General features: G+C 50.5%; 2 protein-coding genes across 3 annotated transcripts; one reads left to right on the top strand and one right to left on the bottom strand.

The window, feature by feature from the left end:
* LOC8085601 lies at positions 3,758-7,026 on the top strand. The gene is made up of 3 exons (XM_002468076.2): positions 3,758-4,243; positions 4,362-4,748; positions 6,082-7,026. The coding sequence occupies exons 1-3, from the start codon at positions 3,932-3,934 to the stop codon at positions 6,712-6,714; spliced, it is 1,332 nt and encodes a 443-aa protein (XP_002468121.1). The 5' UTR covers positions 3,758-3,931; the 3' UTR covers positions 6,715-7,026.
* Positions 7,220-12,167, bottom strand: LOC8081524. Of its 2 annotated transcripts, XM_021465328.1 has the most exons (5): positions 11,589-12,167; positions 11,417-11,500; positions 10,489-10,499; positions 7,965-10,409; positions 7,220-7,806 (listed from the first exon to the last, which is right to left on the bottom strand). In XM_021465328.1, the coding sequence occupies exons 4-5, from the start codon at positions 10,362-10,364 to the stop codon at positions 7,522-7,524; spliced, it is 2,685 nt and encodes an 894-aa protein (XP_021321003.1). In that variant the 5' UTR covers positions 10,365-10,409; positions 10,489-10,499; positions 11,417-11,500; positions 11,589-12,167; the 3' UTR covers positions 7,220-7,521. The 2 variants fall into 2 exon arrangements, with proteins under 2 accessions (XP_021321003.1, XP_002465500.1); XM_002465455.2 differs by having other exon boundaries at positions 7,965-10,499.

Below are 13,632 nucleotides of genomic sequence, written 5' to 3'. Positions count from 1 at the left end.
TAATTTTAACTCTGTTTTTTTAATTAGTAATAATTCTCTGTAGGGGCCTAGGCCCCTCCAGTTTCTTAAAAAAAAATACCAATGCCAAATCAGTCAACTGGCAGGCCTAATACTTCGCGTACCTGTTGTTTTGTTCATAGAAGACCATGGTACCACTAGTCCACTACCACACTCAGACTTGCAACTGCTATTTCTCCACCAGCTGAGGTACACGGTAAACAACTTCATCACTAGTTTCGCCCACGCGGTTGCTCTCTCCGCCATCTGGATGACCAGACTCGGTAAAACCGTAAAACCATAACCGAGGAAGAGGAACGAACGGTCGCCTTTTTTTCCTTGGCAACCAAGGACTGATACCTTTTGCCGAAACTGGTACTCTCGCATGGCGGATTTCCCTAACGCAGCCGTGATTACAGTATTGAAAAAAAAGGCATCGCCGACCGTCCTGCCTTTTCTCTATCTCTATAAACGACCGACCGACCATTTCCAATAATTTCGGTGGAGTCAGAGGCATCGCCACTCGATGGCAGATGAGAGCACGAAGAAATTAATCGCCGTTTCCCCACGTTCCTTATTTCCTTGCTTTTCAGCACGCGTCGCTCTCTCAGCACAAATTTCCGCCGCAGATTGTGCATCTAATAACAGGAACGTATAACGATCTGATGAGCTTCCGAAGTCTGAACCCTGGTTCACAAATTCACCTGGTTAACGAAATATCCATCCAGTCCAGCTCGGTATGGGACGGGACACCCTCTTTTGACTTGGAGGAGCCTCGACAACACTCATGTCACGCCCGTCCACTCTGTCGCTGCGAGATGCCGAGTGACCGACTCACGCCGTGGTGTGGATGTCCGTGGCGAAAACGCGGCCATCGTCGGGCCATCCTCCTCCTTCCGGAGCTCGCACCGGCGCATTAGAGGGGTCGGGTCGACGCGGATGGCCTGGCTTTACAGCTCGAAAGCGCCGGGCGGGCGGGCACGCCTCGTGTTTTCTACCGCCGCACCGCAGTAGGCGGCGCGCTTCTTTTGCGCACCCACCGAGCCAAGCGACCAGACAGACACATGATTGGGTCGCCCAGCCGATCCGGTTGGTTGTGCTTGTGCGCGCCAGGACAGTGCAGTGCTCCGCTACGCTGACGTCTCTTCGGCAACCGATGTGGACGGACACCCCTGCAAACTGCAGCTCCAGTCCAACGCATCTTGTGCGTGCGCCGTTAGGTGCCCCGTGTGTGCGGCTGTGTCGAGCTACTTGCCGTTGCAGTCGCCGACGCTCATCTCACCGGGTGTGAGACCTTGTCTGCGCTAGCTGCGCCCTTGTCTGTCCTCTTAAGCAGATTCTGTCCAGGCAGACGTGCTAGTCGCTCGCTCCAGAATTCAACTTTGTCTGGGTTTTGTTTTTTTGTTTGACCTGTTACGGCGGCCTATTATCTCGAACGGCTGGATATATCCGTTCGGTCTGTCATCTGCCTAACTCCCTGTACCCCTTCCTCCAAACCAATCGCTTTTGACTTTATATTTCCCTTTAGGGGCATTAAAAAACCTGGAGTCTCGTCTCGACACAATATTTTCCAGTTTATTGGTCCTCGGCACCTTTGATTTTGAATCAATGAATGAATTGTCGGTAACGTGCAAAGCGGCCAATATTTCCACGCCGATGTGACCACCGGAACCACCACCACTCCTCTCCTCTAGTGGGCGCACGTTGAGCAGTAGTAAGAGTGTGGTCCGTTACCGCCCGCCGGTGGTGAAAGCGTCGGCGTCCGAGGAATCCGGCGATGTCGGGCCTTGACGTGGCGAACAGTGGCGTCGTTGTTGCCATTTTGGTTAGAGCACGAAAGGCGCAGGCTGCTCACCGGATTTAAGATCCCGGTACCTGGTTGGTGGGGATACCACGTCGAGCAACAAAAAAAACAAAACCCAGAAATATCACGTACTATGGCAAAGGCAGGCGGCAAGCGGTGGATCGATCGATGCCACCAGCGAACGGCAAACCCGGCTCACCAATCGTGACAGCGAGCGCCCGGTGCTCTCAGATCGCGCCCGTAAACAACCCCGGAAGAGACATGCCTCAGCACTCTCTCCGTGCTGTAAGATCTGGCCAATAAAATAAACAATCATCGAATCAGCCTTCTTGAATCGCTAGCTATTATACGTATCCGATATGCAATGGTGTGCGTCTAGATCGTGTTAATCATGAGCTGATTTCCCGAGAATATCCGCGATCCCACGACTTGATTAGAGTATTCTACTCAGGCCGTAGTGTAACATGATCGTATCGAATCGTAAATAAACGGCAAACGAGGAGGAATATCATCGGTCTGATTGTTCCCTGGATCTCCTCCCATGCCGAGCCGGAGCCGGGACACCTGTAGTGAATCCGTAGAGCGCGGCGCGCGGTCGATGTCGATCGCACCAATGATTAGGACAGAGACACAGAGTGGTGGAGGCCATGGCCGTTAGCAGCTAGCACTGGCAGCAACAGCAACCTGGTTGGCACGTCGGAGGAAGCCCGCGGACGACAGGATCGATCGATCCCCACCCCCACGAACGCGAATACAATAAACGCCGAGCGCGCGCTGGCCGCTGGGGGAGCAGAGCAGCACGCGCTGTGCGGGCGCGGCGCGATGCGGCCGACGCAAACGTACACCACCAGCGTAGCGACACCCCGTCGGTCGCGCGCCTTTCCTCGCTGTCCCGCGCCGGCGCCGCGCGAGGCAGGCAGGAAGGCCGTCCGTCCGGCTGGCCCAACCACCGGGAGGGGGAACCAAGCTAGGGCACCCGGACGGACCGGTGAAAACTGCGTCACGTCCACCTGTCATCAGGACCGGCGGCGGCCTATAGCTATAGCTAGCGATCGAGCGCCGATCATTGCGGCACCTAACACGGGTCCCCCTAGCTAGCGATTTGGGACTTCGGGTGCACGAGGCAACGTCAGCAGATCGAGTCTAGTGCTCGTCGTCCCTCCAAATCTTTCGAAGCTAGTAGTACCAGTCACGTAGGCCGCGTACCGGTTTTGGAAAGGGACTCGATCGGCCGTGACGATGGCATCGGGTTTGATCGCGTGATCGTACGCAGCCGCAGTAGTGGGGGGACGAACGAGCTGGGATGGGAGTGAAGCAAAACGGAGTTGGTGGCTGTGGTGGGTGCGTACGTCTCGGCTTCTTCCGTTCTTGGCGAGTCTACGAGTTCAAACCGAGTACGTACGTAGAGCACGGAATGGTCCGTGGAGGACAGGTCAATTTCTTGACCAAAAGGCAAAAGTTGCCAGTTATTACGCAGAGTACGTAGGCTTGCTCGCTAAGAACTTGGCAATAATCCAGAGTCTAAACTGTGAGCTGATGTACCAGTAATCTAGTAGTACAGTCCAAAATGAATCATCGCCATTACACTTAGTGACTAAGACCAAGCAAAGCATAGATGTTTCTTATTCAAACGGAGGCATATTGGTATTATGCCACAACTACCCCCATGATTACACTAGAGGGTCCACAGAAACTCCCATGCACGCTCTCGGAAGGGGAGTGGATATGTGGGAACAATAGCACTACACAACACAGCACCCAAAAAAAAGGTTTGGACTCGCAAAAGGGCAACGTGTAGTCGTATGTGCACACGCACAACCTCAACCAAAATAAAGAAGCAGCAATTTTTAACATGTATAGCAGTGAGCGTGCGGCCACGACCAAACCAGTCGCGGAATAAAGAAAGGCCCCACCTGCCAGCTGCCCGCCCGACTCATCAAAACCGGTACAAGTCCACCGAGGCCCAGGACGACTGGGAGGGGGAGGCACATAACGCGCGCTCCGGAGAGACTTTGAGGGCACACCGCACAACACCCCAGCGACAAAGAGCTCTCTCACCCGGCCGCAACCGCACCGCGCGCGGCACAAACAACGGGGAAGACGGAGGCAGTGAGCTGTTCCGCGCGTCTGATGAGGAAGCTCTGCCCGAACCTCGAGCGCGATGACGCGCTGGACACGGTGCTGGAGGTGCCTATCCCCGAGGAGATGTTCTCCGGCGGCGGCGGCGGCGGCGGCTCCCGCGGGTCCAGGTTCGGCTGCACGGCGTGGATGCGGTCGCACGCCGCCGAACGTTCCGGCGCGGGCGAGCCGTGCTCCATGAGCCGCGGGGAGCTGCAGCTCATGCTAGGCGTCATCGGCGCGCCGCTCATCCCGCTGCCCGTCTACCACGCCGAGCAGTCGCCCTGCTCCGTCCTCTGCGAGCAGCTCAAGGCCGATCCCATTGTACGTACGATTACGATCGCGATCGATCGACCGGCATTTCTCATCGTGGGTTTATTGATTGTTCCTGATGTGGCGCTGATCGGCTGATTAATCCATCGACGTATGTGCTTGTTTCCAGGAGTCATCGTCCGCCAAGTACATCGTGCAGCAGTACATAGCGGCGTCGGGCGGCGAGTGGGCTCTGAACAAGGTGAAGAGCATGTACGCGATGGGCAAGGTGCGGATGACGGCTGCGGAGCTCAACAGCAGCGACGCCGACGGCCACGGCGGCGGAATCACCGGAAACGGGCACCGCGGCGGGAAGAAGGGCAGCAAGGGCAGCGGCGGCGAGATCGGCGGGTTCGTGCTGTGGCAGAAGAAGCCGGAGCTGTGGTGTCTGGAGCTCGTCGTGTCCGGCTGCAAGATCAGCGCCGGCAGCGACGGCAAGGTGGCGTGGCGCCAGACGCCGTGGCACCAGTCGCACGCCTCCCGCGGTCCCCCGCGCCCGCTCCGCCGTTCGCTCCAGGTGCGTAGCGTACGCCCCGCGCGTGATTTCGTGTACGTTTTCCAGCTTGCGCTGCACTGTTCACGCGCGCGTGTTCTCGAGTGCTTTCCATACGCGTACGCACGCATGCCGTAAGGCACACATAGCCACATAGGACTTGCCGAGTGTACGGTTCGCGTAGCATTGCTAAAAACGTTACTCATTTCAACCCCCCACCAGTAAAGCTTGTCCAACTCACAGCGCAGCCGATCTGAATCTGATATTCTGATGTTGTTGCTATTGCACGTTGGCCCGGACGTAGTACTGAGCAGAGCAACCCATTGCTAGAGGCTACATAGAGCTACTGGACATTGCAACGGACATGATGCCACGGCACGTAGCATGTACACCTCCGCTCCAGTCCCAGTGACAGGACAAACTCATCATCGCGTAGATAGATGCCTGTGTCAGGGCATGTCGATGTCCGCTGCATATACTGTCGGCAGGACAGAGCAGGCAAATCGAACGCCCACGCGGACCAGAGATTATCATGAGCCCTTTTCAGCACTCGCCGGATCGCCGAAAATAATAATCACCGAGGCCGAGCTGCGATCCGCAGCCGAGAGGAGGTCCAGGCCAGTGTCGGGGGGGATAACGCCGAGTGGTTTCGCTCATCATGAGCTAGAGCAACTATGATCGTGAGATTTAGGCGCCGGTCGGTACACACATACTCGGAGACTCATCATCATTGGCCGTGGCGTGGCAACATTCTGTCGTCGCCCGGGAGCGGGAGCCGGGAGGGGTCTGTAATTAGCGCAACACCAGCCACGCGGAGGATACACTAGCACTACACACGCGTAGTAGGCGCTTAGCGCGGGGCAGCGTGATTAGGGTAGGGGTCGGCCTCGGCCGGCCGGGCGGCCCTGGTCCGTAGCACCCCAACGTGCGGCCATGTGCGCGGGCGCGGCCGGACACATCACGTGGACCTGGGCCTGCTGAGATGAGACCCTCGCGCGCCACATCAATCGGTTGGTGGCGCGCGGACTGTCAGCAGCAGCCGGTCCACCGGACTCTCCCCGCTAATCGCGCTGCACCAACCTGATGGTAGTAAACAGCAACGTACGGGGGCCCAGTGTGTGAGAGAGAGTGGCTGTAGTATAATCTCGTTCCTCCGCGTGCTCTGTCATTTGACCATCGAGTCAACTACAACTTGTTTGCGTACCCGACACCAATCGTGTTTACTAATGCTGCTCCGTGTGTACATCGCATCCACGTTTGCACACATGTCACGACTTTTTTTATTACTGCGCTGCATGCATCCGAATGGACCGACGCCGACACGCTAACTGATCGTTTACGTGGTATTGACATGCAGGGCCTGGATCCGCAGCTGACGGCGAGCCTGTTCGCGGACTCGGTGTGCATCGGTGAGCGGAGCATCGACGGCGAGGACTGCTTCGTGCTCAAGGTGGAGGCGGAGGCGTCCAGCCTGCGCGCGCGCAACAGCAGCAGCGTCGAGATCATCCGGCACACGGTGTGGGGCTACTTCAGCCAGCGCACGGGCCTGCTGGTGCAGCTCGAGGACTCGCACCTGCTGCAGATCAGGTCCAGCGGCGGCGTCGGCGGGAGCGTCTTCTGGGAGACCACCATGGAGTCCCGCCTCGGCGACTACCGCGCCGTCGACGGCGTGAACATCGCCCACGCCGGCCGCACCGCCGTCTCGCTCGTCAGGTTCGGCGACTGCCAGGACGGCAACACCAGGACGCGCATGGAGGAGACGTGGAACATCGAGGAGGTGGACTTCAACATCTGGGGCCTCTCCATGGACTGCTTCCTGCCGCCCAGCGACCTCAGGGAGGGCAAGGAGAGCCAGGACGTCGCCATCGGCGTCAAGGCCGACGCGCGACCACCGCCGATAAGGATACCGGCGGTGACCGTGCGCGTCGGGCCCTCGCAGGTGGCTGCTGTGAACATGGACGACTCGGACTCGCTCATCGCGAGGTCATGACTGCTCGTGACGTACGTACTTGCAGTGCTGAGTGAAGAGCACGTATATGTACGTGACACTTGTTACTATAAGATCATACTTGTCGTAAGATCTGTAAATATATTGCAGGATGAGATTTTTCTTCCCCGCTTCGAGAGGTGTGGATTTACCTCAGCTAGAATTGAGGCCAGAAGTAGTGAGTAATCCGAACTAGATATTACGCGTAGCTGTGTTGTAAATTCTAATGAACTAGTAGTCCCTGTAAATCTGAAAGAACATCCCAGTTCTGCTCAGTCACAATACTAGAGTACGTAATGTTTTTTTTCCTGTTCATATGCTTCAGTTATTCTTCTCTCTGAGTCTGATAGAACAACTTTGAAGCCGCATCACAATTGTTGCAGTCCTGAAAGGCTTAATCTACTGGATGCATTCAGAAATGAGAACCGTCAGACATCCAGAAAATATAAGTTCAGCAGATGCACAAATGCTGCTGTTGATGCAATGCAACAGACACTTTAAACAAGGGTTGCAACAGATTGCAGGTGCATTTCAGATTTTCAGCATATACAGAAGCAACTGATAGGAGAACATATAAAGGGTAACTAAGCAGTGAGATGGGCCTTGCAGCCACATCATAGTACAGTCATACAACATCCACATTACAACATGTACAGGTAGCTACCTCTAAAGACTCTTGCACAGAGATTGTCATTTTGGATATGCGTATTGCATATGGACCTGAGGACCATGGTATATCGATCCCACCGGCACTACACAACTGAAGAAAGAGGACAGACACAGAAAGAACATACATTTAATCGCAATAAGCTAGGCTCGGCCTACAGGAGAAAGAGGTGGCCGGTGTGGCACATAGCTGGTCGGAGCTCTTCCTTGACTGGCTGCCATGGCCTTGAGCTCATGACCAGCAAGGAGATCATGCTCCTGCGCTGCTTGCGAACCAACTTGCATCCTGCTAGGGTACCTCCCATGGAGCATCACTATACACATTGCAAAAGCTTGAAGTAACGCAATGGATGATCTGAATTCGACTGTATAAAGCCCCTCTTTGAAGGAAGTCATACTGAAGGCATGCCTATCTTCTCGCGATCGACCCTGCAAATACAAGTTAGCATCAGTTTGTTTGTTTGATAATAACAGAGGTAAAATTCTGGACATAGGTGAACTAGAAAGAGGGGGGGGGGGGGGGGGGGGGGAGAGAGAGAGAGAGAGAGAGAGAGAGAGAGAGAGAAGGGAAGAAAACTAGGGCAGACCTGAACTAGAAGCTCAAATCGCTGGCTGCCATCCTTTGCCAGGTTAGCCTGAATGGCATCATTTTCTTGGGCCGCATCAGTGAGTATACTCAGCGTGCAACCTTCATCCCATCCACCACAGTCACAAGCTCCTCCTGACTTCCACCTCTCAATCAAAGGCAATGGCTGCCCAGTTGTTGATGTACCATGGAAGCCATCAGGAAGTACTGCAATAACATTGGCTGAAGCAGAATTAGCATTTCTCGTACTAGGCTGGAAGTTTCCCAGTGGGGGGCAACCACAGCCAGTTGGTGCTGAATTTCTTTGTCTGGTATTCTGTGAAGATGATTGATTCGAAGTTTCTGCTTCTTGCTGAGGAAGTGCAGTTATAAAAGCTGCAAGCTCTCCACTAACATGTGAATCACCTGATTCTTCAGATGATGGTAGAAATTCGGAACCAACTAACACAAATTCCCTGTGTACATGAACATCTGCTGTATGGTGGCATCTTGATTTTCGACATGCAACCTTTATTTCCCCAACTATGCTAGATAAAAGGTTATGTTTCTTGTTCTTGCCCCCTGCCTTGATCCAAGCTCCACTTTTTTTCTTAGGTTCTTCAACAGTGAATACAGCATATGTGCTTTCCAGATCATCCTTTTCAGAGATGCCCTTCCTTCTAACAGTGGCTGCCAGGATATCCGAATCACCATAAGACAGCATGAATAAAGGCAAGCCATTCTTCCATGCTAGCTGCAGAAGTGCTTGCCTTGTTGTTGCTGAATCCTTGTCTTTCTGGGTGTATCTTGCACTGTTCAGTAGCACACGAGGAGGCTGATTTATATTTGCTTCAATCGGATAATTCGAATTGACAACCAAATCAACTGACCTTCGCTGCACATTCTGTGGCACTGATCCCCCCAAGTCCAGAGACTGCTTGGTAGTATTGACTGGAAGATGACACTTCGGAACAAATGAAGGGCGCACTGGACTAGAATGTCTTGGCTTTAATATTGGATCTAACATCCTCCTCAATGGGCTTCGCCTACCTTTGCTGTTGGGTGATGACCTGTCTCCTGTCTTATCAACAGGAGGAACTATATTGGGTTGTCGATGTGGTGACTCCTTGAGGCTAGAGCTGCGGCTCGCTCGATTCATCCCAGAACCTATGTGGCGATCAGGCATCCTATCACTAAACTTTGCAGAATATTGGGGAGGATTCTCAGTGACATTCATGGCAGATTGGTTTCGGTTAGAATTCTTATTTACTTTTGCAGCTGTACCAACAAAATTATCTCCAGCCTCAATGCTAGTGGTGCCAATCTCTTTAGCTGCTGAATCTATGATGGGAAGTGGACATGAATATGGGATTCGAGGAAATTCACGGGATAGCTCAATATCCTCCAAGAAACAATCAGGTGACCTACTGCCACTTCTAGCTGTGTCCATCAAATCATCAGATATTAGTGACTCAAAATTTTCACCATTCAAGCCACTGCTCTGTTCAGGATCATTACACATGGAATCATTGTTATTTGATGTGAAGAAATGTTTCCCAATGTTATCGCTGTCTGTAAAAAGCCTACGAGAACAATGATGGACAACATCTTCAATCTTCCATCTAGTCTCTTCATCTTCAACCATTTCATGTCTTCCGCAACTTCTAGAGGAAGAACCTAGAGAGTCTGAGGCTAAAGAAACATTGCTGAGACCCAAGTCAACATAATTACGACCGTTCTCTGGACAGGGATGTGTGCCATGACCTGGCAATAAGCTCAATACCGCAGAATTCGGGCTAGGCGAACATCTGGCCTTCCCATGGTGTTTATCTGCGAGCCTGCTCTGCTGGGCTCTGATGGATGAATGATGATGGTCACTCATTGGGGTAGATTGATTACTCTCAAGGGATCTGCTGCTAGGGCTAGCAGAAGAATGTGATGGAGATGAGAATAGTACAGACCGGCTAGTATTGGATGGAGATGCTCCATGGCTTCTAGCGAGCTCAAGCTTTTGTTGCTGAGACCAGTTAGCAAGAAGACCCCACTCAAGAACTCCAACATTCAGGGCCTTGTCTTGAAGATGGTCGGAAGTTTCTTTACGCTGTAAATATGAAGGAACATTTGACATATGTTTGACAAGTTCATCAACAGTAGTTGCCTTTCGACCAGGCCATGGTTTTGAGCCCTTCATGCATGCAGCCCTTTCCCCACCCCAAGACTCTCGCTGTCTTCGGAACTTATCATTCTTCACAACTCTAACTTTATCTTCAAATTTCCCATCCACATTTCCATTGACTGCTGTGACCATGTCCTTTGGCACGTGTACAATTTGGTCATGCTGTGAATTTCCCTTCTTTTGCCCATCACGACCTGATATGATCTTCACACTCCTTTCACTGCTAACCTGCCCTTTTGTTGGCATCTTTATGATGGGTGAACATATGAAGCAGAAGTTTCAGGTATATCTCTGTGTATGGCCAAAACACAATTATCACTTGATTCAGTTAGGCATGCTGTGGTTCAAATAGAGATTGAGAAAACCGTACTTCCTGAACACCTGAAAATGCAAAAGATAGGCCAAAAAAAATATCAGATATATAATTCCTACTAGGCTACTAGAAGTTCACTGCAATTAGTCAAAAGCCAGAAAGTAGCAGACTTCCCTTAAAAAGTAAAGTAGCAGGCAGTAGAACTATATTCATACTGTATCATGTTAAATTAATTAAGAACTAAGATGCATCATTCTGTCTCTCGAAAATCCTGTATGTATGGTTTATGCTGTTTCTACATGTCTGCAGTGACCAGGGGCTTGCCCACCGACAGCTTTTGACACAATAATGTTCTAATGAGGACAGGTCAATAAGCGTGCAAGATATAGAAAATTTAATAAAAGAAGGGATCCCACTAATGATAAAAAAGACAGCCAAAAACTTTAAAGGAGGGATTGATGCAAATATCCACACACTGCTGCAGACCGTGTGTTACTTCTGAAATAAAGAAAAGAATATGCAACTGCCAGGGGACCAGGCAGACACGAATAGTTCAGTACTTCAGTCCTAATGCAATGTGTACCATAGACAACGAAACATCTGTTCTTGTTTCCTTGATGAAAAAAACGGAAGTTTTCCATATCTTATTTTGACTGGCTTGAAAAAAAAAATAGACCAACGATCCTATGTATAACATGGATTTTTACTGCGAGTGACACTGTAAAACTGCAGTTTGGAAACAGGAGCAAAGGCCCAAAATGCTTCTTAAAACCTTTTTTCCCCCTTCCTTTTGCAGATTAGGCACAAATTGCATCAACAAGAAATAAGGTAAGAAAACACATTGCAAGACACGGCACTAAACCCCCAGCAGAAACCCCCTTCGGTCGTCACTCTCTCTACCCCCGAGTTCCCTACCGAATCGAATCAGCCCGCAGTACCAAGAAATCGGAACTAATGAACGCATAAAACCGATGTGAGCACATACCAGTTTGTTCGAAGAAAATAGGCCACTCAAGTCACCAAATCATCAAGATCCAAGCTGGGGATCACACCAACAGATCTGCCACTCCTGCAGCAACACCACCAAGAAAGATCAGTAATCGACCACAAGAAAACAATGTAAAATCGCCACTGCAACAAAATAAAGGATGCATCACCTGAGGGAAAGGGAGAGACGGAGCGAGAGCTCCCTGCAGTGACGGGTGAGATAGGGGGCAAGCGGACTAGATAGAGACCTGCGGCGGATTGGTATAGGACGGGGGTTGGAGGTGCGGTGGTAGTAGGAGCCGGAGTGCTACACTGCCTACTGGCTACTGCTACTCCCTATCCCCCTCCCCTCCTATAGGCAATAGGTTGGGCGACCAGGTAGGTGGCCGGTGCCGGCGCGCGGCGCGCTCGTGGTGCGCCCCGCGTGCTCGCTGCTGACCTGCTTCTTCCCTCGACCCCTCCCCCGGTTTCACTCGACGTTTCTACTTGTACTACTGCCACGGACCACGGTGCCACCCTTGTGATTCGGAGGTGTGGTGTGGGGGGGCTGCAGGGTACTGGAGAAAAGCACGAAACTGAGCTGTTTCGTTGTCGTCGTCGGCGTCGGGATCACGAGGAGGAGGGGGCGATTGGATGGGACGGACAGGACGATGGATCGGATCTTGAAGTGGTGGGAACGGGGAGAGGGAGGAGGTGCTTCACTGCCTCAGCGGTAAAAAGAAAAGCGCGGGGGCGGACGGGCAGAGCAGGCGGGTGGCTGGGCCGCTGAGAAGGGGCCCGGGGGTGGCTTTGTCGCAGCGGTGCGGCGGGCGTGAGGGTTGCGTGCGCCAGGGTGAGGTCAGCAGCGGCTGCCCTGCACGACGCCCGGCGCAGGACGGACGGCGACTTTCTTCTATCCACTCCCACGGCACGGCAGGCTGCATCCCATCCATCCATTCGGGCGTTCCGCGTTCGGCCGGTTTTACAGGCCTATTGGCGAAAAAAAATTATGTATTATAGGGTACTTATAATTATAATAATTAATATTTAATTATAAACTACTTCCTTTGTTCCGGAAAGCTTCAACTCTTAGAATCCGTGTCAGTCAAACTTGTTTAACTTTGACCAACTTTATAGAAAAGAGCATCAATATTTATGACATAAAATAAGTATATTATAAAAATATATTCAATAATAAATCTAATAGTATTAATTTGGTACTATAAATCTTAGTGTTTTTTCTATAAATTAGGTTAAAGTTTTAAAAGTTTGACTTAAGACAACTCTAGAAGTTGACAGAGGGAGTAATTAGATTTAAAAATTTTGTCTTATAGAATGTATGTAAATTGTATAATTAATTAATCTTTTAATCTATATTTAATGTTTATATATATGTCTAAATATTTAATGTGATAAAATGATTTTTTAAGTTTTTTAATCTATATTTATTGCTTAATCCCTATCCTGGTGAATGGTCCTATAAAAAACAACCGGTGAATGATGATGCTGGCTGCGTTCCATGCCTGGTGGTTCATGCGGTCTCGTACTCTCGCCACTGTTTGGTAGGTGGCGAAGCTAGAGTAAATTAGGAGAGATGTATTTAGTTTGTTAGTGTATAGATATTTTTTATAAAGATGTATATATATATGGTGAAATTTTAGATTTAGTTATTATTTTTATAATTTTTTGAGGTGCATTTGTATCCCTAATTCACAAGTAGCTTCGCCACTAACTCCCGTATTGACATCCTCCGTTCGCCTGGCTTGAACCGTATTTTTTCTATTATTAGCTAACTAGAGATGCTTTTTATAATAAATTAGTAAACAACACTTTCAGTTATGGTTTTTACGACAAACGAACAAATTTTTTGTAGCAGAGTTTTCTTCACCACATTTGGGTCTTGTTTAGTTCGCCTTAAAATCTATAAATCTTGAAGATTTCTCATCACATCAAATCTTACGGCACATGTATAAGGCATAACATATAGATAAAGAAATAACTAATTGCACAGTTTGTTTATAATTTGTGAGATGAATTTTTCGAATCTAGTTAATTTATAATTAGACAATAATTATCAAATATATACAGAAGTGCTATAATGTAAAAATCTAAAATCTTTTTTTTATCTAAACCAGGCCTCGGACATTTGGGGTTTTCTGGATATCCAAACAGCAAGCACCGTGATAATTGACGAATCGGCCGCGATGTGATTTTGATTGATCACGATGTGATGTG

This window comes from Sorghum bicolor, chromosome 1 (assembly GCF_000003195.3).
Source record: "Sorghum bicolor cultivar BTx623 chromosome 1, Sorghum_bicolor_NCBIv3, whole genome shotgun sequence".
Taxonomy (NCBI): domain Eukaryota; kingdom Viridiplantae; phylum Streptophyta; class Magnoliopsida; order Poales; family Poaceae; genus Sorghum; species Sorghum bicolor.
Note: the sequence above shows the minus strand (reverse complement) of the source record. Positions and strands in the feature narration are given on the sequence as shown.

Coding starts and splice junctions, on each gene's coding strand:
- LOC8085601 (XM_002468076.2), top strand. CDS start 3,932: ATGAGGAAGCTCTGCCCGAACCTCGAGCGCGATGACGCGCTGGACACG. Junction 4,244..4,361: donor AGCTCAAGGCCGATCCCATT/GTACGTACGATT, acceptor GCTTGTTTCCAG/GAGTCATCGTCCGCCAAGTA. Junction 4,749..6,081: donor CGCTCCGCCGTTCGCTCCAG/GTGCGTAGCGTA, acceptor ATTGACATGCAG/GGCCTGGATCCGCAGCTGAC.
- LOC8081524 (XM_002465455.2), bottom strand. CDS start 10,364: ATGCCAACAAAAGGGCAGGTTAGCAGTGAAAGGAGTGTGAAGATCATA. Junction 7,807..7,964: donor GATTTGAGCTTCTAGTTCAG/GTCTGCCCTAGT, acceptor TTGTATTTGCAG/GGTCGATCGCGAGAAGATAG.